The sequence below is a fragment of the Tyto alba genome, unplaced genomic scaffold, assembly GCF_018691265.1.
Source record: "Tyto alba isolate M040663 unplaced genomic scaffold, T.alba_DEE_v4.0 Super-Scaffold_39, whole genome shotgun sequence".
NCBI lineage: Eukaryota > Metazoa > Chordata > Aves > Strigiformes > Tytonidae > Tyto > Tyto alba.
The window spans coordinates 1,517,078-1,542,759 of record NW_024881314.1 but is presented as its reverse complement, the minus strand read 5'-3'; the positions used below and the strand labels follow the sequence as shown (position 1 = coordinate 1,542,759).

At 63.9% G+C, this 25,682-nt stretch overlaps 1 protein-coding gene across 1 annotated transcript in view; it reads right to left on the bottom strand.

The window, feature by feature from the left end:
- SDK2 (sidekick cell adhesion molecule 2) overlaps positions 1 to 23,951 on the bottom strand; it is a 49,840-nt gene extending 25,889 nt beyond the window's left edge. Inside the window, 2 exon segments of the mRNA XM_042802649.1 lie at positions 4,375 to 4,534; positions 23,095 to 23,951. Of these exon segments, the coding sequence (XP_042658583.1) occupies positions 4,375 to 4,534; positions 23,095 to 23,173 (239 nt within the window). The 5' untranslated portion in view covers positions 23,174 to 23,951.
- Positions 23,952 to 25,682: the final 1,731 nt, after the last annotated feature.

The following is a 25,682-nucleotide window of genomic DNA, read 5'->3' as shown; positions in this document are numbered from 1 at the left end:
CTTCCTGCAGAGCAGGTTGGGGAGCGAGCACACGAGCCTCAATCCGTGTTGGGGCATCCGGAGGGCTCTGGCACGTCCCGCACCGGGAGCTCGGCCACCACCCAGCTCAGGTGGCATCTCCGGGTCCACCAGCCCCGTCCCCGTCTCCTTCCCGCGGCTGCCTGAGCCCCAGTAAGGTCCCAGCGAGGAGACCCCCTCCATCACCTTCCCCCCACGCATCTCCTGCCAGCCCCGATGCCCACATGGTTCCCTGGAAATGCCCAGCACTCGCTGCCGCTTGCTCACGCCAAAACCCCCTTTGTGTGTGTGTGTGTGTGTCCCCAAAAAAAACAAGGCAGGAGCCTTCAGAGCTTGAGCACCACCAGCAGAACCCACCCTGCGCTGCCCGTTACCAGCTCGGTGCTGCTCCCCGGGGCTTTGCCACATGTGGCAACGCCAGGCTGGAGACATAACCACCAGAAACTCACTGCTGAGCTCCCACGCAGCCTGTCTGCCACCCCCCTAATGTTCATTAGCTCCCATTAATTATATTATTGAATGGCAATTAGCTCCCCAGGGGAGACAGCTGTGCTTCACACCTGGGCTGGCAGAGAGCTGGTCCAGCCAGAGCAGGGACGGGCTCCTGGCGAGCGGTGACACGGGTTGGGGTCCCAGTAAGGAGTTGGAGGTGAACCCCCCCATTTGTCCCCAGGTCTGTGCTTTTGAAAAGGTCTGGACTCCGTATTTTACATAATTTGGCAACAAAGTATGAGCATCAAACACCTGGGGTACTCAAAAGGCCATAAAAGGCTTGGCAGGGTCCTGTGCGTGCAGCATGCCGTGTTCCCTGCACCCCCGGGGGACGCGCACCCCAAAATCCCCCAACCCAGCGGGACTGGGGGGGGTCAAAACAGCCCCAAACCTGCCCCTCCTCGCTGAGCCCACACAGGACAGCTCCTGCCAACCCTCCCCACGCACGGGCACAGACGGGGACGCCACATGCTGGAAACCAACCCCGAAGCTTGAGGGGGGGGGGGGGTGTCTCAGTGAGGGGCCGTGGGGCTGCGTTGTGCCCGAGAAAGCCAGGGCAGCGCCAGGAGGTTCAGTCGTGCAAACCCTGTTTTGCTGGGGGAAGGCACGGTGAGCACCACGGCAGCAAAGCCAGCCAGCATCAGAGATGCAATTACACTTTCCCGGGCTCCGAGCTCCCGGCAAAGGGGATCTGGGCTCTTGGGAAGATGCGGGGGATCCTTTAGTAGCTGCTGGGCTCCCGCACCAGCTGCGCAGGGACGTGGGGAGAGGAAGGAGGGCTGATTTAGTAGATAGAAGATGCATCTCTACGGATGGGAGTCTGTCCAGAGGTAATCTATGTGTAAGGTAATTTCCGAAGGCAGCAGGACTCGATGCAACCCTTAATAGGACAATCTCATGTGATAAATTACCAGCCCCAACTAATCTGCATGTTAAATTTCTTGTATGAGAAATAAATATCCTCAATTCGCCAGAGAAGCGCTTTCCTTCCGAGGATTTCATTAAAGACATCAAGCTGCCTGATTTGCATGTTATGATTCCTCATACGAGAAGAAGTCAGGCTCTGGAGAGCTCACAGGAGAGCCCGGCACCGGCGAGATTATGCACAGAAAAACAGAGCTGGCCCCGGAGAGCACGGTGCCGGCGTGCCAGGGCACGGGAGCGGAGCGCGCGGGCAAGCCTCCCGCCCCCATCTGCCCTGCTGTCACCTACAAGAAGGTCCCAAGGGGGGTCAGAGGGGATGGGGTTTTGCTGTGGGGTCCGCTGGTGCGGGGAGGCAGCTGGGGTCCCATGGCCGAGCTGTCTCCACCGTACCCCACGCTGGTGGCAGGCAACGGAGGCAGCAAGTGGGTGAAAGCAGGCTGGTCCCCGATCGCCCACGGTCCCCGGGGATGCTCCCGGAGTGGGGGGACGGACCCACGTGCCCGCGGTCCCCAACCCCTCTGCGGTCCCTCATCACACTTGTCCCCCAGGGATGCTCTTGAGGGAGGATGGCTCCGCAGGCACATGGAGCCAAACTGGGATCTGACACACCCCCCCACTCCCAGGGATGCTCCGGAGGGGTCGGCTCCACCTGGATGCAGCGGCACTGCTTGGTCCTCGCCGGCTCAGGGCCAGGGACCTGCCAAGCCCGGTCCCCACCTGCCCTTCGCCGCACGCCAACAAGTCGCAAGCTGGTGGCTGAGTCGCTGCGGGAAGGAAAAGGGCGGTCGCCATGGAAACGCGCTGCCAAACTGGGAGAGCCGCTCCATCCCTTAAAACGTGGCGTGAGCTCGTCCGACCATCAAACGAGGATGAACCGGGGCGGCTCGTGGCGTGGGGCCGAGGCCCCAGCCCACAACCCCCAGAAAAATGAGTAAAATGCACAAGGGGGCCAGCAGCCGGCGGGACGCCCCGCTGCAGGAGAGGATTTGGGGAGGAGCGGCGAGGATGCTGAGGACAAAATGCTCAGTGACGCGGCCTCCTGGCTAGGAACCGCGAGGTGATGCCACCAAACATGACCAGCACCCCAGGCATCCCCCCCCGCCCCCAGCACACGGCCCGGCTGCAGAGCACGGTGCATCCCGTCACGGGCACGGCCGGGCCCCGGGGAAGGTCCCTCCGGCCCCTGGAGAGGGGACACGTGCCAGCCCCGAGCTGGGGGGGCACTGGCTGCACCCCACCCCCCTCACCCACGCTGCCAACACACCCACAGCCACTCCTGGCCCCTGCACAGACAGGAGCATCCCTGAGCTTCCCCAGCCATCAGCACCAGCTCTCCCCTCTCCAAGGATTACTCTGTTTCTAAACTCGTTAACTTTTAATTACTACCTTCCCACTGCCTGAGCAGGCTGGCTCCGTGCCACCGACATCTCTATTAAAATTCAATTTCTGCCCATCATAACTAATTTTGGTACTTCTTCTTCCTCACCAGCAGCCTTCAATTCCAGGCAAGACGTCCACACTCTCATCCCGACACATTAAATCCCCGCGGGGACGCGGGGACAGGCAGCGCACGCTGGGCTGAAGGACTCTGATGCTGGCACATTGTGTCCTCGCCGTGGAGAGGACGGGTTAAAGCCAGGCAGCGATTTGCATAGAGGCTGTTTGCTTCATTAGCCGCGCCTGGGTTTGTTTGGGTTTCCCCCCCATGTGTTTGTTTATTTTCCTCGCTTCCTTCCTTAATCCTTTCTGGCTGGATGCTAGAGCCGGAGGTGGGGGCCGGGGGCTCCGGGGAAAGGGATGCAGGGATGTGGGGACACGGGGCTCCAGAGCTGCTGGGCATCCCAGAGCAGAGACACGAGCGTTCGGCCTCTTCCCTACAGATGGGTAAACTGAGGCACGGAGCAAACCCAGGAGCAGACGCAGGAAAGGAAACCAGAAGTCCCCGCTCTGGGTTTGGAGGTGCCCCCTATGCACCCCGACCTGCTCCGAGGATGGGACAGAGCCCGGGGTCGGGGTGCTGGCACCCTTATCCTGCCTGGGGCGGGTGGCTCTGGCTCTCACTGCACAGGCTCCACATACCGCCCCCCCCCCCCCCCCAATCCCATTTCATTTGACATTTTGCGTTGTTCCCGCCGCAGCCGACGTGACTCCCGGACAGGCGAGTGGGAATCGTGGGGTTCAACAGGTCTCTGAGCTTTGACACCAGGGTTAGGGGCAAGGGACCCGTCCCACGGGGCGCCTGGCACTGGTGCAAACGCCCAGCACTGAGCCTGGGGACACTGGGGACACGGCAGAGCTACAGCCACCCTGGCTTGGTGGGGGACAACCCCCCACTGTCCCCAAGGATGGCCACAGCTCCGGCACCCGGCGCCGGGGAGGGGACGTCACCCAGCCGCATTATCTGCGTTCTTGGCATCCCGGAGCAGCCCCGCGTTGCTACAGCAACACGAAGCCTTTGGATGCAACGCTTCTAAACGGGGAACGGCTCGTCTCGGGCTCAATTATTGATTAAAACAGAGAAGATGACACATGCACACAGAAGAGACGGCGAGGGGTGCCCGGCTTGATCGAAAGGCGTGCTCCAAGCGGGCTGCGACGCGGGGCCGGCCACTCTGCACCAGGATTAGCCGGCACACGGGGCTGGATGCCCGAACCCGGGGCCAGCCCTCGTGCCGCCCTTTCTCGCTCCTTCCCCTGCTCGGGCCGCTCTCGAGGAGCCACGCGCCGGCCACGATCTGCAGCCCGGTGTCAATCCCGCTCTGCTCAAACGCCTCCTCCCCGATGTGGACCCGCTTAAACCCCACGTTTGCTCTTCAAACAGAGGCGGCAGCTCCCGGCACGCTACCCGCTGCCTTCCCGGGATGGCATCCCCCTCACCCGGGGACCGGCAACGCTCGCCGTGCCGGGATTCGCCGCGGACGCTCAGCGGTGGGGACTCACCGGTATTCCAGGGAGAATTTGGTGAGCTCCCGGCTGTTGTGCAGCCACTTGAACTCGAGGGGCCAGCTGCCCTCCGCCATGCACGTCAGGACCAGGCGGTTCCCCTCCAGGTGGACCTGGCTCCGCACCGGCTCCGTCTTAAAATATGGGGAGACATCGTCTGCGGAGAGAGGAGGGAAAGGGGGTGAGAGACGTGCCCGGCCCCACAGCATCAGGACCACTTCATCACGGGCAGGCCCATAACTCAGCAGGGGATGCTGGTGGCCACCTCCCCGTCCCCCTGTCCCAGCCAGGGCCCCCGGACCCCTCCACTGGCCATTTTCCCCCCTCCCCGAGCCATTTCACAACCTTATCGACAAGAGCTCAGCCCATCTCAGGTTTATCTAAGCTGCTTGCTTTGCTTTATTCCTGGCTGCCTTTGTAGCGTTTCAGAAGCACTGAGCTTTTAACTCGGGGGGTGAAGGGGGCGGAGGGGCTGGGAGAGGAGTGAGACATAAACACTTACTCCTCTCCTGTTTTATTTGCTAAGTAAAACTATAAATCGAAACACACAGCTCCATTTTCTCCTTAACAAATGGAAGCCCTTTTACTTCAAAGACACATTCATATTCCCCAGCAGCTTTCAAGTGCGCTTTCAATCATGGCTTTGGGTTTTTTCTTTGGGGTAGGGCTTTGCTTTCTTGTGTGTGCGAGCTGAATTCCTGGCACGGCTCTCCGCACCGTGAGCCGGCACCGAAGCAGTGCCCGTGCCTGGGGGCTCAGCCTGCTCCGGTGCCCCACTGCCCTGCGCAGGGGTGTCATGAGTTTGCAGGAGCTCAGAGGCACCCAAACACCACCAGACCTGCAGTGGGGGGGGTCCCTCTCCTCTCCCGTGGGGCCCAGCTCCTGCACACCTTGGGGTGCCCAATTGCTGCACCGACGTGGAAGTGCCCACGGGATTTACAGCCGGCTGCCTTGCCCTGCCCGTCCCCGGGGTGGGCACAGAGGTGCTGAGAGCCGGGCAAGTTGTTAGGGAGGGAGGGAGCAGCTCCTTAATTTAATCCTCCTCTCTGACCTTCAGCAGCACTGGCTGGCACGGGCAGCTCTTATCCCAGTGTCCCTGCCTGGGGTCTGGGCTGGATCCCAGTATCGGGGCACCTCTCAAAGCAGATGGGGGGGGCACCGGGGCCGAATCCCGCAGCAGCCCAGCTCCCCAGCGAGCTCCGGACGCCGCAGGGGCAGAGGGGTGCTCACGGGCCCCACGGCAGCTCGGTGCCCCCCCGCTGTGGGGTTTGGCGGTGAGGGCAACTGGCTACGAGCCTGGCGCGTGGCCGCCCGGTCCAGATTGCTCGTGGCCAGGGGTCCGGCTGGGTCAGACGCAGCCGACGCATCGCCCCAGCGAGGGCCCACGGCAAAACGGGCTCCGGCACCGGCCACGCACGCTCGGGCCACGCCAGAAACCACGGGCCCACGGGGTGCCAGAGGCCCAAGGTGCTCAGCGGGACCGAGACCCGGCGTGTTCAGTGCACCCCCCCCCACCGAGCCCAGCACCCAGCATTTGGGGGGGACATGCAGGAAGGGGAGGGGGGGGTGTTTGGGAAGCGTTTGGGTGGCAGGGTGCTCCCAGCGCACCTTCCCCTGGGCCCGCGCGCCGGTTGCATACATCCTAATTTGATTTTAAACAGCTAAGGCTCATCTCACTTTGAAGCACCCGAGCCATCTGTTCTGCATTAAGGGGTGAAAAATGGCGCAGAGGAGGAGAGGCGGCTCCTAATTCCACTATTGATCGCGCGATCATTATCAGCCCGCGAAGGTCACAGCAGCCACCTCGGACCGAACAGCTCCACTGTCCCCTCCTCAACCGGCCCTTCCACACCCCTGGGAAAGCCAAAACTGTCCCCAACCGCAGCAGGGGACGGCGGGGCTGGGGGTCCTGGGTGAGCTGGGGGGTCCTGAGTGCACTGGGTGTCCCTTGGAGGGGGGTGAAGGTGGCTCCAAGCTTTGGCCGTGCTCCTCTGGGGTGGCTGTGCCAGCTCCCACCATCGGCACAAAGTGCCACAGCACGGAGGGGAGAAGAGGGGGGGGGGGGGGGGGAACCTGATCCTGGGCAGCGCTGCACCCCCCTTGCACCCCAGCCTTCCCTGCCTCGGTTTCCCTCGGCTCCCCAGCAGCACGTGGCATCACAGCTCGGCTCCCAGCAGGCTGGGGGAAGCTCCTCTCTCTCCCCCCATTCCTGGCAGCGTGACAGCCCGTGGCACCACCAAATCCGGGGTGCACGGGGGTGCCCACCACCTCACTACCAAACCCGCACGGATGGGGGCTGTGATCCCCCCGCCCCTGGGCCCAGCGGGAGGCTTCCCGGTGCGTGACAGCCACGTTCCTCCCTGCCCCCCCCCCCCCCAAAACGAAGGGTCATTACTGCTAATTCCACCTCTCCCCCATCTGTTGTGACTGTTTACACTCCACTTGCTAATTAGAGACTAATTAGTTGGTGCAGAAATTCATCACTTTCCAAACACAGGCGGCAGCGAGAGGCGTCCGGGGGAACATCTGCACATCTGCCAGCGGCACAGGCCGGTGCTGAGCTCCGGGGGCCGCCGGCCGGGTGCTGTGCCACGCCAGCCCAGCACGGTCCCCTCCACGCAGAAAGGTGCCACCAAACCCTGCCGGTCCCATCCTGCCCACAGCAGCCCCCCCAGCACCGGTGACCCCCCCGGGGAAGCTGCCGGCGGTGATGGGTGGGATAAATGGGATGCCAAGAGGGAGCAACAGGGAAGGGGGGACAGGATCGGGGGATGACTCCGGCTCTCTCCCTCTGCTGCCGATGATATTTTAATGCCAGGGCCGCACAAGGCACTAATCCTGCCTAATGGGATCACAATCTTTGCCCCTGCACTTTATTTACACAAGGGCTGCCGGGAGCTGGGTCTGAGCCCGGCGCATTAGTGGGGTGAGGATGTAGGGCAAGCGGCCCCGGTCTCGCCAAAAGAGCAGTAATGGATCCTAATTCCCAGGCGTAATGGGTGAGCTGGGAACTAAGCCCCCCCCCGCCCCCAGCTTCAAATCCCTTTTGATGGGAAGGGACAGGGAGTTTTAAGGCCGGAGAAATCCCCGAATGCTGCCAAGGGCAGGGCTGTGCCAGGCAGCTGTGGGTGACGGGGAAGGAAGGTGCAATCCCCCCGTGCTCAGCAAACCCCGACAAATGGAGACGGGGGCACGAGGGGCCCAACTCCACAAGTGCCCCTGGCCACCCACGAAGGACCAGCAGCTCGTAGGACACCCAGGTCCTTCTCCCACCTTTGCTGTGGATGTCTCTTAAATAACACAACCGCCTCCCTCCCTTCCCCCCCAGCCCCAGTTTGGCCCAGTCAGGATGCGGCCGGTGCAGTGGAACAGCCCTGAGAAGGGACAGCTCGACGGTCTGCACCCCACCTTGAACCCGGGAGGGGGGACAGGGCTGTGTCCCCGGTCCCCCAAACTGCGGAGGGTTCCCCCAGCCCTCCTGGGGCAGGCAGAAAGCAGGCTGGCACCCCCCCCGGCACTGCCAGCGAGCAGCCCCGCGCTCCCGCTCCGGCCCCCCGCACCCCCCCCCCCAGCATGGGGAGATGGAGCTAAATCTCTTCTGCATCAGACTATCGCTGGTGCTTCGCAGCACGAAGAGATTAAAAAACAATAAAGAGAAAGTGAAACCCTCCGCTATAATTACCAGCCTTTAGCCGCCAGCAGAGGCAGGGAGGGAGGGAGGGAAGGAAAAAGGGGGAAAAAGAAACAGAGAAGAAGCAATCCACTAAAATTTTAATAGGAACCACTGCATTTAATTTAACGACACATTTTTTCAATTACCAGAATAATTGTTTTATTCATAAAACCAGTTTCAATAAGAGGGTAATTTTCCTTTGTTTTTATTATTCATTTGTGTAACATATTCGCGGTGCAGTTCCCCGGCGCCGCAGCAGTCGCTCTGCATCTAGAGAGAGGGGGAAAGGAGACAGGGGGGAGGGTAGGGGGGGCCTGCACCGGCATGGCAGGGAAGGGGTTAACGTCACCCGGGTGCCCCACAGCCCCCAGACACAGCACCCACGAGGGACAACAATGTCCCCGAGCACCCCGGTGGGGTCACAGCCTTGGTTGGGTGCAATGAGAGATCGTCCCTCGGGCCCCATCCTGGCCAAGCCACGCTGTCCCTGGGGACAAACCACGTCCCCTCCGTGGCCACCCCGGCTGGGTGGCTCCTTGCCCAGGGTCCTGGCCGGGGACAGGCGAAGCCCCGGGACCGTGCCGCTGCCCGAGGAGCCGTCCCTTGGCTAAGTCACATTTTCTGCTTGTCGGACGCCAGCGCGCTGTTGGGCGGCATCAATTTTTCAGTGGCTGTCAGTAAAGCCATCGCGCTGATTAAATGGCACGTGTCCCCACGAGGACGGGAGCCACTGTAACGCCCTGGCACGGCCCCCCCCACCCCGCCCCCCGGGGGTCCCCACCCGGGGTGGTGACAGGGGCCGCACAGGGGGGGTGGCCGGCAGGTGCTGGGGGATTAGCAGCGCTCTCCGGTGCCGCCGGAGCCATTAGTATTCCTGAGACGAGGCTTCATCCCCTTAATAAAAAGCAAACACGGAATTGAAATGCCGAACGCTCCCGGCACCTGCAGAGCTGCAGAGCACAACGTGCTGCCGAGCAGGGACCCAGATGGCCGGGGGGGACCCAGGTGTCATGGAGGGGGGGGACGACACGACACACCAAGGATGAGGCTGAGCACGGGGTCAAGATGGCACGAGCATCTTCACCGAGCCCCGCTCGCCCTCCTCCCAACACCTGAGCAGGCGTGAAGCAACCTGAACTGCTCCCCCCCCCCCCCCCAGCCAAGCACGGCCCCCCCTAAACTCGCCACATGTGTGGCCCCCACTTGCCAGCACCCATTTGTTCCGTGGGCAGCCCCCGGGCACAGCAGGGCCAGCGCTGAAGCATCGCCCCCGTGCCCGCACCGCGCTCCGGCAGAACATGTCCCCCTTCGATCCATCGTCTCGCTCGCCGTGACTCGATGCCGGCTTCAAATTTTGGGAGGGGGTGGCAGGGGAAGCACCAAACCCAGCCCCAGGGCGATGGGGCAGCACGGGCAGGAGCAGGGATGGTTGGCACCCACGCAGCGCCGTGGGGACATCGGAGCCCCGAGCGTGGCCGTGCCGTGCCACCCCGCCGGCACAGAGCTCTCGGCAGAGCCCAGCTTTCATCTCACCGCCCGGCAAATTCAAGGTTTGTCAGCAAAACCCCCCCCAAGCGAAGCGCCTTTGCTCCCCGGAAAAGCGTGGCTGCAGCGTGGCCCCGTGGGAGAAGCCGTGCGTGGCGGCAGGGAGACACGGCACGGTGCTCAGCTCGCTCAAATCGGGGGAAAAAAGGCAGCGCTGCCACGCTGGATGTGGCGGGGAAAGTCACCCTTCACGTGGCACCACCCCGCTCTGCTGGGACCCCCCAGCCCCGTGCCCGGGGTTGGGGGGGGGTCCCTCTGCACCCCCCCGAAGCAGCACGGCCACGAGCCAATATCCATCCCTCGGTCCTGATCCCAGTGGAAAGCGCTGGCCCGGGAGCAAATGGTCAACCTGGGGGGACACCCCAGGTGTCCCCTGAGCCCCCCAGGCTGGGCTGGTGGCCGTGGGGGGGCCTCGGTCCCCGCTGGCACACAGAACGGTGCCAAAAGCACCCGGGACAATCCTGCCCATCTCAGCCCCACAGATCAGCCAGGCCACCCCACACTCCCTCACCCATGGTGTGTCTTTTAATGTTTTTTTTTTTTTTTTCTTTTTACCAAGAAAGAGACTTAAAACTGCAGATATGTCCATTAATCCTCACCACTTACTTTGTTCCCCTCCTTCCCTGCTTTTCCCCTCCCTCCCCTTCTCCCCCCACTGAGACCAAGAGCTTAAAACTCTCCTTGTGGCTATTAATCAAAGCAACCTCTCCGCTATCATGAGCATACTCGCCATAAATTAATAGCGGCCTTCTTAATCAAATCTTATCTCCTCGCCGAGCACCCGGCACACGGTGCTGGGGTTGGTATCCCAGTCCGCCCGGCCGTGAAATGCAATTTCCAATGCTCCGGTGGACTTGGCAGCTCTGCTCCATCTCCTCCTCCCCACCCACGCCGGTACCTGTGCCGGCCCGGCAGCATCTCCTCGGCCGAGAAACACAGAGAGGGACCCGGTGCACTAACCGCGGAGGTGGCTCCCAAAAGACACGCTCCATTTCTCAGCCATTTACCGCGTTTATCCGCAGCCCCCGCAGACGGCATTCGCCTTCCTGCATTATTTAGAGGGTACGGCCCGAGCCGGGGGGTTCGGTGTTCGCCGGCGGCACGAGGATGTGAGAGAAATTGTGGGAAATCCTCCTGCTGGGGCTGGGGGAGGCAGCAGGGCCACGGCAGAGCTTCTGGGGGGGGGGGGGGTGTCAGCCACGAGTGATGCTCTCAGACCCGCGAGCTCGTGGTGCTTCACTCGCCGCAGCGCACTGGAGAGCATCATCCCTCTGGACCCCCAGCCCTGTCCCACCACGTTTCCCTTCTCCCCACCCACACGGTGCCTTCCCCCCCCCTGCACACCAAGGGCAGGGATGAGGATGCTGAGGACCCACACGTCCCAGGCAATGCCACCCCAGGCTGCCCCACGCGTGTCACCATCACCCCAGCCCGTCCCTGGGAGCGCAGCCAGACTGCAGCCATGCCCCAAGCCCAGAGCTCCCCAGTCCCATGGGGTTCCCAGGCAGCAAATATCAACTGGGACAAGAGCGGGACCTGAAAACGGTGCCCTACGGCTTCTGCTTCTCCACGCTGGGGCTGTTAATTACAGCCTTTTCCTTGGCCGCTCGGAAAATCCTGCGCTGGCTGTGATTTTCCTGCATGGCAGGGGCACCCCCGCCTCCCCAACGGTCCGAGACAGGCATGGGGGGGGGTTCGGCTCGCTCCCTCCCGCCGCACCACGTTCCACGCCAAGCCCTGAGCAGCGGGGAGAGGATGGGTGGGGTGGGGTGGGGGTGCTGCAACCAGGAGCCCTGCCAAAAAGGAGCTGCTCCTCGTATAACGCTGGCAGAGCGGAGCCAAGAGGGTTTTTAAAACCGAGGCAGAGCAGCCTGGAGAAGCCTCCCTCGCTCGGCCCCAGCCACGCCGAGATCACAGGAATAAAACCATCTTTGTCGCACGTGAAGAGGGGCTGCAGGACCCACCCCACCCCCCCCTCCGGAGCAGGGCTGCACGGGAGCATCTCACTACAGCCACATCCCTCCAGCAGCAAAGTGCACCAGGCACCGGTGCAGCCCTCGGGGGGAAGAGCCGGAGAAGGACGGTGCAACCGAGAGGCTCCCGGTGTCCTCCAGCCATCTGCCGCCGGCACGCACCCTGCAACGACCTTGCTACCGAAACGCATCCGTCTTTGCTCCGCCGCCTCACGCTGAGCCCGTCGGGCTGCTCAGAGAATTGGATCTGCTGCTCTGCCGTGGCAAAAGAGCGCGGGGGGGGGGAAGCTGCTAGCCAAGGGCACGCTGCCCACCCGGAGAGACACGAGTGGAGCCGGGCACCTTTTCATCTCTAACTGACCCTCTGCCTTTGTGCAATTGCTTCAGGAATTTCCTCACAGAGAAAAAAGGTCCTCTTGGTGCTGGGGTGGCCCTGGGGACATGGGGGCCACCTTCCAGCAAGGGTGCAAGCACTGCACGAGGGGTCTGGCGAAGGAGAGGAGTCGGTCTCGGCGCTGCCGCCCCAGCAAGGAGCTGGGCTGGACCAGGCAAAGCACACAGCTGCGGTGCCACTGCCCCGCTCCCCTGGGCCACCCTCGGAGGAGATTTGGGGTTTCTTACATGCCGTAAGCCGATTGTAGAGGTGTGCTAACTGGATTAGGTGGGAGGCTGAGAGCTGCAGACCTGGAGGAGCTGCTCAGTGGAGCACAGCTCCCCGCCCGTGTGACACCGGCAGGATCTGCAGAGCCGGCTTTTAAACTGATTTTCTTCCCTTAAGCCTTTGGAAAGGTGGAGCTGCGGGAGGGACGTGGGCTCTGCCACCTCCTCACCACACCCCACACCCCCCCCCCAGCTGCAAAAATCCTGCAGGGCCGCGGCGTGGGTGGGCAGTGGGGTCACGTCCCCACAGCGGTCCCCGCAGCCACCCCTGCCCTCGGCGCTGGCAGCGAGACGGGCAGGGTGTCACCCCAGCCCCTCGCTGGGCACCCACAGCGCTTTTGGGGAGCAGCACAGTGACCCCAAGCCCCGGCACGGCCCCATCAGCACCCATCCGCCCTGATAATCCCCGCTGGCACCAGCTCGGGGCTCTTGGTGACAAGCCCTGTGGCTAATCCAAGCTGACCACTGCAGGGCACGGCCTGGGGGGGGCCATGGCCTCAGCACCCCCCTTCCCTGGCTGCCCAAATCCCCCTGCCCAGAGCCACCCCCGGGGCAAAGGAGACACCGACGGGGACCGCAGCAATCCCTGGCTGTCTGGGGGGCAGGAGCAGCCCCATGAGTGATGTCCCCCCCTTCCTTGCGCGGAGAGGGGGGGGAAGAGGCAGTGGGTGCCATTTCCAGGGCCAGCGGCGCTCGGCAAAGCCCAGGCAGAGACCGGGAGCCCCAAACCCGGCCAAGGTGGCCCCGGCACGGTACACGGCCAGATCTGCCGTGGCACAGCCAACACGAGCCAGGACCCGGGCCCTCGCACCCAGTGGCTCCGAGCAGGGTTGGCATCCCCCAGGATGGACAGATGGATGGACAGACACCCCCCTCCTGCACCGCCTCCTGCCAGGCTTGGGGGGGGCACGGGACACCCCGACCTGGCTGCCATCTCTCCTTCCTCCTCCCACATCCGTCTCCAGGCCCATACTTATTTATTTATTTGTTAATTAACTGCTGTTTCCATAACAAACGCTCCAGCTTCTCCCAGCCTCCAACAGCCCTGGGGCTGGATTGTTAACTAGGATTTTAATTTGTTAATTAAAAGCAGGATGGCTCCATAACAAGCTCCTCTTCCGCAGCCGGGCTCTCGGAGGGCTCAGCGGGCCAGCGGCTGAGCCGGCGGCCTCGCCACGCCTGGCTGAACCCCCCCAGGGATGGGGCACGTGGGGAGGGGTGAGCACGGTCCCCCGGGACGAGGGGTGTTTGCCAAAGGGACCCGGAGCTCGGCAGTGCCTGCTCAGGACCTCCCTTCGCCCAACAGCGGTGCTGGAGGTGACACCACCTCCCCCCCCCCGCTTTGAGGTCTCATCCCTTCGCCAAACACCACACACCCCCCAGCACACATCCCCGACTGTCAGAGGGTCCCAAATCTGGTGACTGACCCCCCCCCCACCACCACCACCACACCCCCTCCACCCACTGCAGCAAAGCCGGGGCCGTGCCAGCATCATCCCCCTTCTCAGCCCCCACGCTTCTGCCCAAGGACCGCAGCCCTCAGCACCCAGCCCCAGTGCCAATATGGGCCAGGTAAGACGCTCCCGGAGCCAAGGGAGAGACGTCAGCCCTGGCTGGGGAACAGCAGCTCCTTGAGCCCCGCGGCAAGGCCGCGGCGGGGAACAGAGCGGGGCTGTGTCCCTGCCCGTCCCTGCCTGCCCTCGCACACCCAGCCCCTCTGCCCGCCCGTCCCGCCAGCGCCAGCTGGAAAAAATAACATTTCCCCTCGCGGGAAACCCCAAACAGGAGAGCACACAGCACCGTTGTGTGTCCCCAGCTCAGGGCAAGGCACGGGGCGGGGGGGGGGGGGTGCCGACAAGCAGAGCTTTGTGCTCCAAAGCACCGCACGGCCCCTCCGGACCCCCCCCCTGTGAGCACAGACCCCGGGAACCTGGCCCCAAAGGTGCAGAGCTCCAAGCCCAAATGTGTGGGACCTGCAGCAAAAGGAACCAGACATGGATGCTCCTGGGGGGGGGACAGGAGCTCCCCCCAGCCCCGGGGCACATCCCCACGACTGCCCGGCTGCGAGTGGCACAGCCAGACGTCACTGCAGGCTGCAGCAAGCCTGTTCCCTTGCCGAGCATGTCCCCACGCAGGACACAGCCCTGTCCCCAGCTGGGGATGTTGAACAAGCTCCAGCCAAAACTCCTTCCCCAACAAACTCCTTCCATGCCTCAAATCCTCCCGACCCCGCGATTACGCAGCTCTGCCGTATCTGGGTCACCGCTGTGAGTCACGGACACCCGGAGAGTGACTCAACGCTATTAGAGGGGCCAGATCCTGCGGCTGATTTCCCCAGGCGAGAATCCAAACCGGTGAGGAGGGGAAGGACAGACAGACATCACCTCCAGACCCCCCGACAGCCACCAACCAGCCACTCTCCGGGCAGGAGAAGGGGTGAACACGCATCCCCCCCTCCCCACAGCTCCGGAGGGGCCCGTCCCAGCCCCTTCCCCAAAGGCTTCGCAGCCAGAAGCGGAGCTTCCCCGTGAGGGTTTGGCAGGAACACGGACTCCACACCCATCTGCCAAGCGAGGTGGGGGTCCCAACAGCCCTGCACCCCAACGCCAGGGTGGTCCCGGGATGGCACGCAAGCCTGGTGCAGCCCAGCTCAGCTCCGGGCTGGATTTGACCCCCGTGGGGCATGTGGAGAACATCCTTCAGGTATTCCTGGAAGGCAACCACCACCCTGGGCTGCGCTGGCCCTCAGGGCCACCACGGCCGAGGAGGGGTGGGAAAGTGAAGCCACCATCTGGGATGTCGCTTCTGCAAAGGGCATCCGACCCCCCCGCCACAGAGGGTGCTCAGCACAGCCCTCGCCCTGCAACCACCCTCGCAGGCAGGCAGGCAGGCAGGCAGGCAGACAGACAGACAGACAGACAGCCGCTTTCCAGGCTCGCCGCGAGAATCTCAACGAGGCGGCATTTCCCAACCGAAAAAATACGGCGGGGAAAGAAAAACAGAAGACAGAAACCACAAGAAAAACCCCACTCAGCCTTTCCCATGGCGCTGACGCAATGAAGTCGCCAGCCCCGCGGGATGGAAAACACTTTGCCAGCTCCTCACCCCCCACTCCCCGTGCCGAGCGGCCACGGTCCCCCTCCCCGCGGCATGGCCGCGAGCCAGCAGGCACCGGGCACTCGCCGATTTACTGGGGTGTTGCCCAGACATCCTTTTTTCCGAAGTATTAATTAGTCATTGCATTGCTCACTTGAAACATAAATAGCTGCAGCGTGACAGTGAACGCGAGTTTTCCTCGGAAAAAGCCTTTTCCAAAGATTTCCTTCCCAGACGCCCCGGTTTGCAGATGGGGGGTGGGAATAACTCACAGCCTAGCAATCCCCCCCCCCCCCCCCCAGCCATCCTCGGCTGAATTTCCAGGGTAAAGAAGCAAACTCTGGTCATTGCACTTATTTACACACTTGTGGCTCTCCCTGCCAGAGGGGCTCTTCCAGCCAAGGCCGCGACGCCGGGCCAGTGATTCCAGCGGCAAAACCAGCGCCGCTGCCCAGCCTGACGTGAAGCTTATGGGGAGAAGCCAAGCGAGCGAGGCTCCCCCACTGCCCCCAGGTGAAGGGCTCCGGCAGCTCGTCCCCTCTGCTCTGCTGCACGTCCCTTGTTTCCACCCTCCACCGCACAGCTCAGCTCCCAGCCCTTCTTTCCACCCTGCCAGCGAGGAAAATGGTGAAAACGGGGAGATGAAGGCGCCCATCGACCTTCCTCCCTTTGCACCGCGGGCGTGCAGGCAGAGGCCGGGTGCTCAGCGCTTCCCGGTGCTCAGCCGGCGGGGAGGGCTCTCCCAACGGCAGAGCTCTGAATTAAACATACCGCCCTAATGAGTTGATTTTATTAGTTTGCGAATGCATTGAGAACTCATTATCAAAATAAACATCAATTCACTCCACCGCGCGGCGCACGCTCCGGCAGCGCCGCAGCTGGGGCCGCGCTCGGGCTCCCACCCCGAGACACGCCGCGGGTCCCCCCCACTGCACCCCCCCACCCCCAGCACCCACCCCAGCGGGGTGCGGGGGGGGGGCACCCACCCCGCAAAGCCCCTCGCACCACTTGGTTTGCTTCTCCCCGCGCTGGGCTTCACGCTGGGCACCCAGCATGGCTGTTTGCTGGGGTGGGACAGCCCCAAGGCTCCTGCCACCCCAGCACAGACTGGGAAAGGTCCCCTTGGGACCCCCAGCCACGACCCCTCAGGGCTGCTGGGGGGCAGGCAGAAGCACCCACCCTGCCCCAGGGTCTCCAGCCCCCCTGCAAGCACCCAGCGCTGGAGCACGGTGGGGATTTTGCAACCCCCAAGGTGTGTGTCCCCCCCCCCCTTTCCAGGGACAGCCAGGGCAGGAGGCACCAGCCCGGCCCCAGGGAGCCGAGGCGTGAAGTGGGGGGGCACAGCGGGCGCATTGTCCGGCTCGGCAGGACGCTCTCCCTTTGGAAACGGCAGCTAATCCCATTTCATCCCCCTTCATGGCCATCAGCTGTTTTTCAGGCATTCCGGAGGCGGGTTGCTGAAACCAGAGCTATTGTGTCCCCCGCGCCCCAGCCCCCTCCAGCCCCACACTGGGCCAGGATCTGACACCATGTCCCCAGCCAGACTTTCACAGACTGCAGGGAGCTGGGGGACCCACACAGGGACCCCTTCGCCTTCCCCTTCCAGGTCCAAACCCAGGCAAGGAGGAAGAGGAGGAGGAGGAGGGGAAGCACCGAGTACCTCCCCATGCACGGGCACAGGCTGAGCCCCAATGACAGCCACCTGCACAGCCCAGCGCTCGATTGCACCCCGAAGGGATGAATAAGGAAATAAATAGCCCCATAAAACCCCAGTTAATGCCCAGCCCCTGCCCTACATTCAGCCCAGTTTCCTCGCCCAGCCAGTGAACTGGGATGTGCTGGGGGGCGGGTGGGGATGGCCATGTAGGATGGGGACAAAGAGGGACAAGCTCTTCCAACCATCCTGGTCAATGCACCCCAGCCCTGCAGACAGGGGACATGGGGGTCCCCAGCCCTGCTCTCGCCCTGGGGAAATGCCCTTTAGCTGGGGTGATTCTCACACCCAGATCAATGAAGGGGCTCTAAAAAAAACATTTCCCTTCAGCAACTTGTTGAGAGCCACGAGCACAACCAGGCTGCCAAGTGCCAGGGGGGTTCCACCCCACAGCCCCGCTCTCCCACCAGCCGGGGTGACCCCCCTGGCCCCCGGGGATGGCCAGAGTCTCCCCCCCATGCCACACATGTCCCCGCTCCCCAAGAGGCACAAGGGACACCCCCCCATGGAATCCAGGGGCACCAGGACCCTGACAGGTACCCCAACCCCTGCCAGCTTTGCCCACGGACCCCAATGTCCTGGTGAAACCCCTCCAGGGACCAGCACTCCCAGCAGTGAATCCACTTTCCTACTCCTCACCCCAGCAGGACCCCGGGCATCGCTGATGCACAGAGCCAGGAGGGCTCAAGGTTACAGACGAGGACTTGCAGTTTGTCGCTTCACCCAGCAGTGCCAAAAAAAAAAAAAAAAAAAAAAAAAAAAAAAAAAAAGGCAATTAGCTATCGCAGCTAAAATTAGCTCAGCGGTTTCTTTCCGCTAATGGTCAAACTCATCAAGGTTTCCCTGCACCGGGGGCCTCGGCACCTTCGCGTGGGCAGGCCGTGATTGATGTGAGCCAACAGAGCCGCTCACGTGTGCCGGGCAGCGGGACACCAGCCAGCGCCGCACCGTGTCCCCTCCCCACCGCCCCCACCCTGCCCCCTGCCTCAGTTTCCCCCCTCCAGCTGTCCCAGGGAAGAAGGGAGAGATCCCAGCGTGCTCAGGACAGCCGGCCTGGAGCTGCCGTGCGTGGAGGCAGATGCTGGGGACAATGACTGCTGGCAGGGAGGGTGGCTTCGGCACTGGGGGGGGGGGGGTGTGGGGTGTGCCCCGGCATTCCTGGAATCGCCACCGTGCCGGCCGGGATGCCCAGTTGGTGGCACGCTGCAGCAGCTGGTCCCAGTGCCCAGGTCCTTCCCCCCAGCCCACGGTGGCTGCTGGTCAGGAGGTGACCCTGGGGAGGTGACAACACGGAGCAACGCCGGTCACAGCATCCCCAGGGATGGCCCTGCATGAGGCCGAGAGCCCCCCGCGCCCCAAGTCACCACTCTTGGGGGGATGACGGGGGGGGGGGGGGTGCGCAGCCACCCCGTCAGAGAGGGGAGACAAAGGGGGCCGGGGACCAGCTGCAGCCCGGGAATGTCCCCTGCCCTCGGCCCCCCGTTCCCAAGGATCAGGTTACCCAGTTCCCAGGCAACCCGAGCCCGGCACGGCTTTCCAGGCGCAGGCATGCCTGCACCCCGCGGGGCTGGGGGCAAGGGGAGGGGGGCCGCCGAGGGGGCCGCGGCCTTCCCCGGGCGCGGGCAGGGGAGAAGGGTTGGGAGGTGAAGCAGCGCGGGGCGCGGGATGCACCCCCCCCCCCCCCCAAAGCGTCGCTGGGAGCGGGGGGGCCACACGCCCCGACAGCCGCTCCCCAGGGCTGCGTGGGAGGGATGCCGAGCACGGCCAGCGAGGCAGGGAGCCGCCGGCAGCGCATTCCTGCCTGCCCGGCAAAGGGCGGCAGGAATGCACCCCAAATCTGGAGCCACCTCCGTGGGCGGGCTCAAGGGACGCAGAGGGTGGGGAACCCCAAAACAGAGCAGCAGCCGTGGGGTTTGGGGAGGTCCCTGGCATTGCCACCGCATCTCCAGCTGCTCTGAGTGACCCTGGCCCTGTGTCCTCTCCAGCAGCTCCACGCAACGCTCTGAAAAAGCTCCCAGGACAGCCCTTTGCTCCCAGTGACCCACCACCCTGAGCCCTCCCGGCCCCACCGGGGTGCTGGATCCCCACGGGTGCTGTGGAAGACCGAGGCCCAGTGCCACACGGCACTGGCACAGCACCACAGCCACCGGCCCCTCCGCACACCCGCCCCGGGTACCATGGGGGCTCGGATCGCCCTTCGTTAGCACGATCACATCACCACTGACAGCAGCGTATTTATTACCAGCCTGGCACTGCCCGTTTTTCACCCAGCGACACGCGACTTGCTAACAAGCTCAGAGAGGTAACAAGGGCTCAGGGGTGAGGGCACCCACCACTCACCCACCCCAGCTGGGACCCAGCACCCAAAGGGTTTTGCTCCCACACAGCTCTGCACTCCAGTCCGAGCATGGTCTCATTCAACCCAGGCAACAGCCTGTGCTGCTGCTGTAAAACATCGATGTAAAACACAACAGTTTGTGTAGGGCCTACGGTAACGTGCGTTGCGGCTGGAGCTCATCCTCGGGCAGGAACCAGCCACTTCAGGGTTCAGCTCCAAGCACAGGCTGGGGACAAGGACGCAGTTCGGAACGACGCAGGGTCACTTCCTCATCACACCATCCTGCGAGCCAGCCTCCCTCCTCCCAGGTCTAATAATCAGCATTTTCCCAGGTTTACAAGCAACCTGCAGCCGCCTGCCTCCTTCCTTCCCTCTCCTCCACAACTCCTCCTGAGCCGAAATGCCACCGCAGCCTAATCCCCATCACGAAGGGATGAGTGGCACTCGGCACTGCCACCCTGACCAGGACCACTCAGCTGGCCCCGGCTTGCTCAACCCACCGACGTGTTGCCCAGCGGTACCAGTAGCTCTGGCTCTCCCAGGTACTGGTGACGGGTACAAGCCTGCAGCCGCCCTCCTCCCGCCTGTCCTCCCCCAGGGAGCCAGCTCCCAGCCCGCAGGCACAGCGGCATACCCCGGTGCTGCTGTGGCTCGGGTCACTGGCACCCCAAACCTTTGGGGACCAGCCAGGGCACCGAGGGCAGCGATGGGACGCAGTGACACGGGCTGCCTGGGATGTGACTGTATTCCCCCCCCCCCCCCCCCTTACGGTTATCAGATCATCAAAATTTCATTGCTGTGCCTGGTCACTAATGGCTTCCAAAGCAGCATCAAATTTTAATCTTCCCTTCCTCTCCCCTAAAAGCCACTTTCCTTCCTGAGCCGGAGCTTTGCACGAGGCCACCGGCTAACGCGCCGACCGCGCTCCCGGGGCACGCTCGGCCATCCCTTCCCCGGCAGCACCCTTCACAGGAGACCTGGATCAAGCCCATCACCAGCATCACGTCCCCTGGAAGGAGCAGGGGCTCGCCCCCCTCCCGCTCTGCCCCGCGGGGCTCCCCGCGTGCAGATGTGCCCAGCACCCCACGTGGGTGCCAGAAGGTGCCAGCACCCCCCCACTCCAGCCCCTAATAAGCCTCTTTGGAGGAAGCTGCCCATCTCAGGCCCCTGCCCCAAATCCTGTCTGGAACCTTAAGCCTCCCAAATCCCTCCTGGGACTGGCCGCAGCCTCCCAAATCCCATTAGAGGTGCTGTGCCAACACAAGGGGTCCCGGGCTGCGCCCCCAGCCCTGAGTGGGGGGAAACCACATCCCCTGGGGGGTCACAAAACCTACAAAACATGGAGAGAAGGGAGCAGGGACCCTCCCCCAGGTCTTGGGGGGGGGGCTTTATTGTCTCCTTAATGAGCCGAAGGCACCTTTGCTGAAGGTATGGGCTGGCAGCAGCGGGCTCCCCATGCCCCCCCCAACCATGGCACAGCCCCCCGCCAGCCACGGCACCGGTGCTCAGCCCCGGCACAGGTCGCACTGCGACACAGCTCCCGCCCGGGCGGTGCTGACTGATTAGCCTTCCACCCAGCACCGTGTTTGGCTCCGGGTAATTAGCGTGAGGCTCCTAATCAATAAGTTATTTTTTGCTGTGGATAATTAATAATTACACAGCGCAGACGGGCTGTAATTAAACTTCCATCCCCACTCTCCCCGCCAGCACAGGGCCTTTGTTTTACCAACTGCAGGTATTAAAGTGTTTCATCCTGCACCCAGGGAGCCCCCACGCCCCGGCCGGGGAGGTCTCCCACCGTCCCCTCCTCCTTCCCTTCTCGATTGATCCCATTTTCTTTGGTTGCCTGAATCAATAGCACCGGCACAAAGCGCTGCCTGCCTCCGCTGCCAGCCCTGCAGGGATGCCCACGCGAGGCTGAGGCCGAAGCCGGGCATCCCACCCGCACGGCAGCTCCTTCGCCGGCTTCCCCCACCCCAGCACCCAGTGGGTCCCAGGGGGGTGCAGCAGTGAGCGTCAGCAGCCCCCCCACCCCCCCAGCACCCACGGAGGTGACCCTGCCAGCGTGTCCCCGAGCGCTGGCTGCAGCAGGGGGGAAACACAGGCACACGCATGGGCTTTGGCGACGCTCCCCCCCATCACCACCGGCCACCCAGCAATGTCACGCCGCCCGCAAGGACGTGACACGCGCCAACGGCCAGCCCAAGCCGCAAAGCTTGGCTGCTGCACCAGGAGAGGGGGAGCAAAGCCCCTTCCCCACCACCTCGAGTGGGCTGAAGCGCAGACAGCCCCACGTCTCCCGCCCCACGTCGAGACCCCGGAGCCCCACGGATAAATGGAAGGAGATTTGGTCGCACCAGGAGCCCGTCCCGCGGGCGGGGAGCGAAGGGAACACGGGGGACCCGCCAGCTGGAGCTGCCAGCCAGAAGAGAAACTCGGCAAGGGAGTGAATCAATCAAAGAGACCTTCACAGCTCCCCACACAGGGCCTGCCCGGATAATATACTGCCGCTTTAGATGTTATGTTCTGAACTTAATTACTGAGAAATTATAGCAGTGCTGGGGGAGGCTCAGGGGGAAGCGGGAGGACGGGAGTGCACAGGGACTTCTGGCTCCACTTGCTGCCACAAACAAGGGCAAGAAATGTCGCGGGTGAGGACCCCCAGCGCTACGCCCCACTGCGTGTGTTCCCCCCCCACCCTTTTTTTTTTTTTTTTCTTTTTTTTTTCTTTTTTTTTTTTTTTCAGCCTGGATTTCCTCGGTCCAAGCAGCGGGGACGGAGGCGGCTGTGCTGCAGCCCTGCCAGCCGGGAGCCTCCCCCGCCACCCCGCGGCAAGCCTCGCCGCTGGGGAGGGGACGGGACCCCGGGGACCCCCTGCCACCTCTGGACCCCAAAGGGCCACAAACTATTTCTACATCTTTCTCGGAGCAGCTAAAATCAGACTGCGCCGAGCCAGAGCCCCCGAGGCGAGGAGCAGAGAGGGGCTCGCCCTGCCCAGCAGTGCTGCCTCACCCCAAGGCTGGGTGCTCAGGGAGCCCCGGGCACCCACGGGGGCTCAGGGCTGCAGACCCCCTCCAGCCCCAGCCCCCTGCCCAGTCTAACCAGCCGGCTGGGGGCCGATGGGACCAAGAGCAGAGCAAGAGCAGATCCCCGGGAGCTCCCCAAACTTGCACCCCAGGTCTTGGTGTGCAATGGGGGTCCCCCGGGAGGGGGTGAAATGGGTGCCCTCACACCCCCCCCTACCCTCCCCGGGGATGCTCAGCCTCCCCAGAGCGGTTCAAGGCAGACTCTACCCCATAATCAGAGCAACACTTCGCCCCCCCATCCCCAACCTGGGGGCAGTTCTGGGGCACGGGGATGAAGGCGGCAAAGCAGAGCCGCGCTGCTCGCCCCCCCGCGCCCCTTCCGAGCCCTCCCAGACACGGCGCTGTGCTCGGCACCGGCGGGCCCCAGCTCCGGGGGGAGCTTCTCGAACACCACCGATGATGTGCCCCCCCCCCCGCCCCCAGCCCGGAGCTCCGGGGCCGCCTCGGTCCCCGCCCGGCCCCCCCCACCGCCTGGCACAAAGCTTCCCAGCCCGGGAGGGTGGGGGATCGGTTAAGGGGAGCAGCGCCGGGACCCCCCCTCAACCCTCCGCGGTCCATCCCCAGCATCCAGGTCGGAGCTGGAGGGTGCAGCCCCCCAGCCCCACAAACATACACCCCCCCACACCCCTTACCTTGGGCGCCGGCTCCCGGGGGGCCGGGCAGGGTGAGCACCGCGAAGCACAGCAGCCCCCAGCTCCCGAGCCGGGCCATGGCTCCGCCGAGCTGGGGGAGTGCAGGGTGGGGGGGGGCAACTTCCCCGACTTTATAATCCGGGCGGCTGCGGCTCCAGTCCGGGAACCGGGGCGTCCTCCGGCCCCCCCCCCCAGCAGCTCTGCTCGGGGGGAGGCGAAGACGATGGGGTGAAAGGCTCCTCGTGGGGTGGGGGTCCGCAGGCAGCTCCCCACCATGTGCAACTTCCCCGGGGACGTGCGGAACCGGGACCCCCCAAATCCGGAGCGGGGCCGGTAGCCGAGCCCCTCCCCAAGCGCTGCGCCCCGAGGCAGGGAAGGGGACGGGAAGAGAAATCCCCGGCCCCTCCTGTCCCCGTCCCCCCCCCCCCGGGGGCACCACGGGGGGACGGGACCCCGCCGCTCCCGGGGCTGAGCAAACCCGCAACCGCTGAAAAGTTTGGGGTCCGGGGGCGGTGGGGGGGGGCTCCTCCCTAGCGCTCAGCTCCTGCCTGGGGACATCCCCTCCTCGGCGGCTCCAGGCGACGGGGAGGGGGGCGGGGGGATGCGGGGGGGGGGTGTGTGTGCTCCCCTCGTTGCTTCCCCCCTGCACCCTTGAAGAACGCGGCGGGGGGGGGGGGGGGGGGGGAAAGTGGCGGCGGCAGCGGCGCTGGGCGCAGCGAGATCCCGGCTTCACGCACGTCGTGTGTGTGTGTGTGTGTGTGTGTGTGTGTGTGTCCGTGTCCCCCCCCCCTCCCGCCCCCCCACCCCCCCAACTCTCGCAGATCCGAGCGGCTGCCGGCTCCTCCTGCGCGGCTCGGCGGCGGAGTGAACGGCGGCGGCGGGGGGGGGGGCAGCGGGGGAGGCGGAGCGGCACCGAGCGCTACCCAGCGGCCGCGGGCGGGGGCGCACGGAGAAGCGGGGGGGGGGGGGAGTGGGTGGGAAACGGGCGCGTCCCCCTCGGCCACCCCCAGAGAGGGCGGGTCCGGTTCCGTGTGTTCCCCCCCCCCCCCCCCACCCGTGGAAGCGGCAGCTCCCCGCTGCAGGGTTCGCCTCAAAAAGCGCCTGGAGCCGCCCCCCCCCCCCCCAAACGCTGCCCCCAGCCCCTCCGACATCACCCAGAGCATCAGCACCGCCTCGCTGGGAAGGGGACACAGCGCGGCCCCGGGGTGGCTCAACAGCAGAACTCATCGGCAACGGGGTTACCAAAGCAAATATTTTCAGGCTTCTCAAAAAAAAAAAAAAAAGCTCTAACCCCAGAGATGAGCCAGCAGCACCTCCCAGATAACATACCACCTCTTCAGGCCTGATTCTGCAATTCCACGAGCCCGGATCTCCCAGCAGAATCGGGCCTTGAACGCGCACGCATCCGTCAAAGCTGCCTGGGCTTTCTGCTAGTCCAGAGCATTAGGTGGGGGAGAGCGGCGCGGTCACGGCTGCTACCGAGCGTTAACACCCAAGGTCCTGCACCATCTGCACAGGAGGAAACATCCACCCTGGGTGCTGGGTCAGCGTCCTGAGCACACCCAGTGCCTTGGAGCCAAGGGACCTCCAGGGATCAGGGTGAAACGAAAGCGCGAGCAGATTAGCCTGAAGCCAGGCCCAGCACCGCCAGGTCAAATCAGGGCAGGGATGGAGGGAGCACGTTCCCACAACCGTCCATGCAAGGGTGTGCATTTCCACCGCCTTGTACTCACTCACGTGTAAATCACGCACGGTCCTCGGGTCGGGGACACACACACACACACAACACAATGCCTCTGTGCACGTTGCGTATTTGGAGAGCTACTGCCAAATTTCCCGTCGACCTCTGGAAGAGAGACTGAACAATAACCCAGCACTTGCCCACCCCAGCATTAATCAGCTCCGTGGCTGGCATTCTCAACTGAGATGACTGGGATCGATAGGCTGTGGGAGGCTGCAATCCTGGCTCGCCCCTCGAGGAGGTGTTTCCCAGGATGGGCTGGAACAAGCACGGGGAGAGAGCCTGCCCTGCCGGGGGTGAGCTCAGCCCGCTGCGGTGGGCTCGGACCCCGCTCCCCAGCCACTGCCACACGTGCTGCAGCGGGGAGCAGCCACGATAATGCTCAGCACGCTCCCAAGCCCCTGCGGGATCAAGGCTTTGTTCCATAAAGAACAGGAATTCCTGTCTCCAGGGCCATAAATTCAGCGCCTGCCCCTGGTGCCTGCACTGATTTATGGTTATTACAATTAATCTTGCCAAGGTGCGAGCCGTTTATTACCCACTTGCACAGGTACCTGGATCCACCCCCCCCCCCCCCATCACCTAGGCAGGCTGCTTGAGTTTTGCTCTCGCAGCAGTGCTCCCCCCCCTCACTCAGAGCCCATCCTCCCTCCCAGCCCTGGCAGCACAGCCCTGCCCGCTCCGTGCCAGCTCTCCCCTGCCCAAACCCAGCCGAGCGAGAGCGAGTTCCAGCACGCAACCCCACAGCTGGCTCCGGGAGCGGGTGGAAAAGCCGAGAGCTGCCCTGCGCAATGCTGGCACATCCCGGGGACCAGAGAGGGCAGCGGGCTCTGGTAGCACCCACATC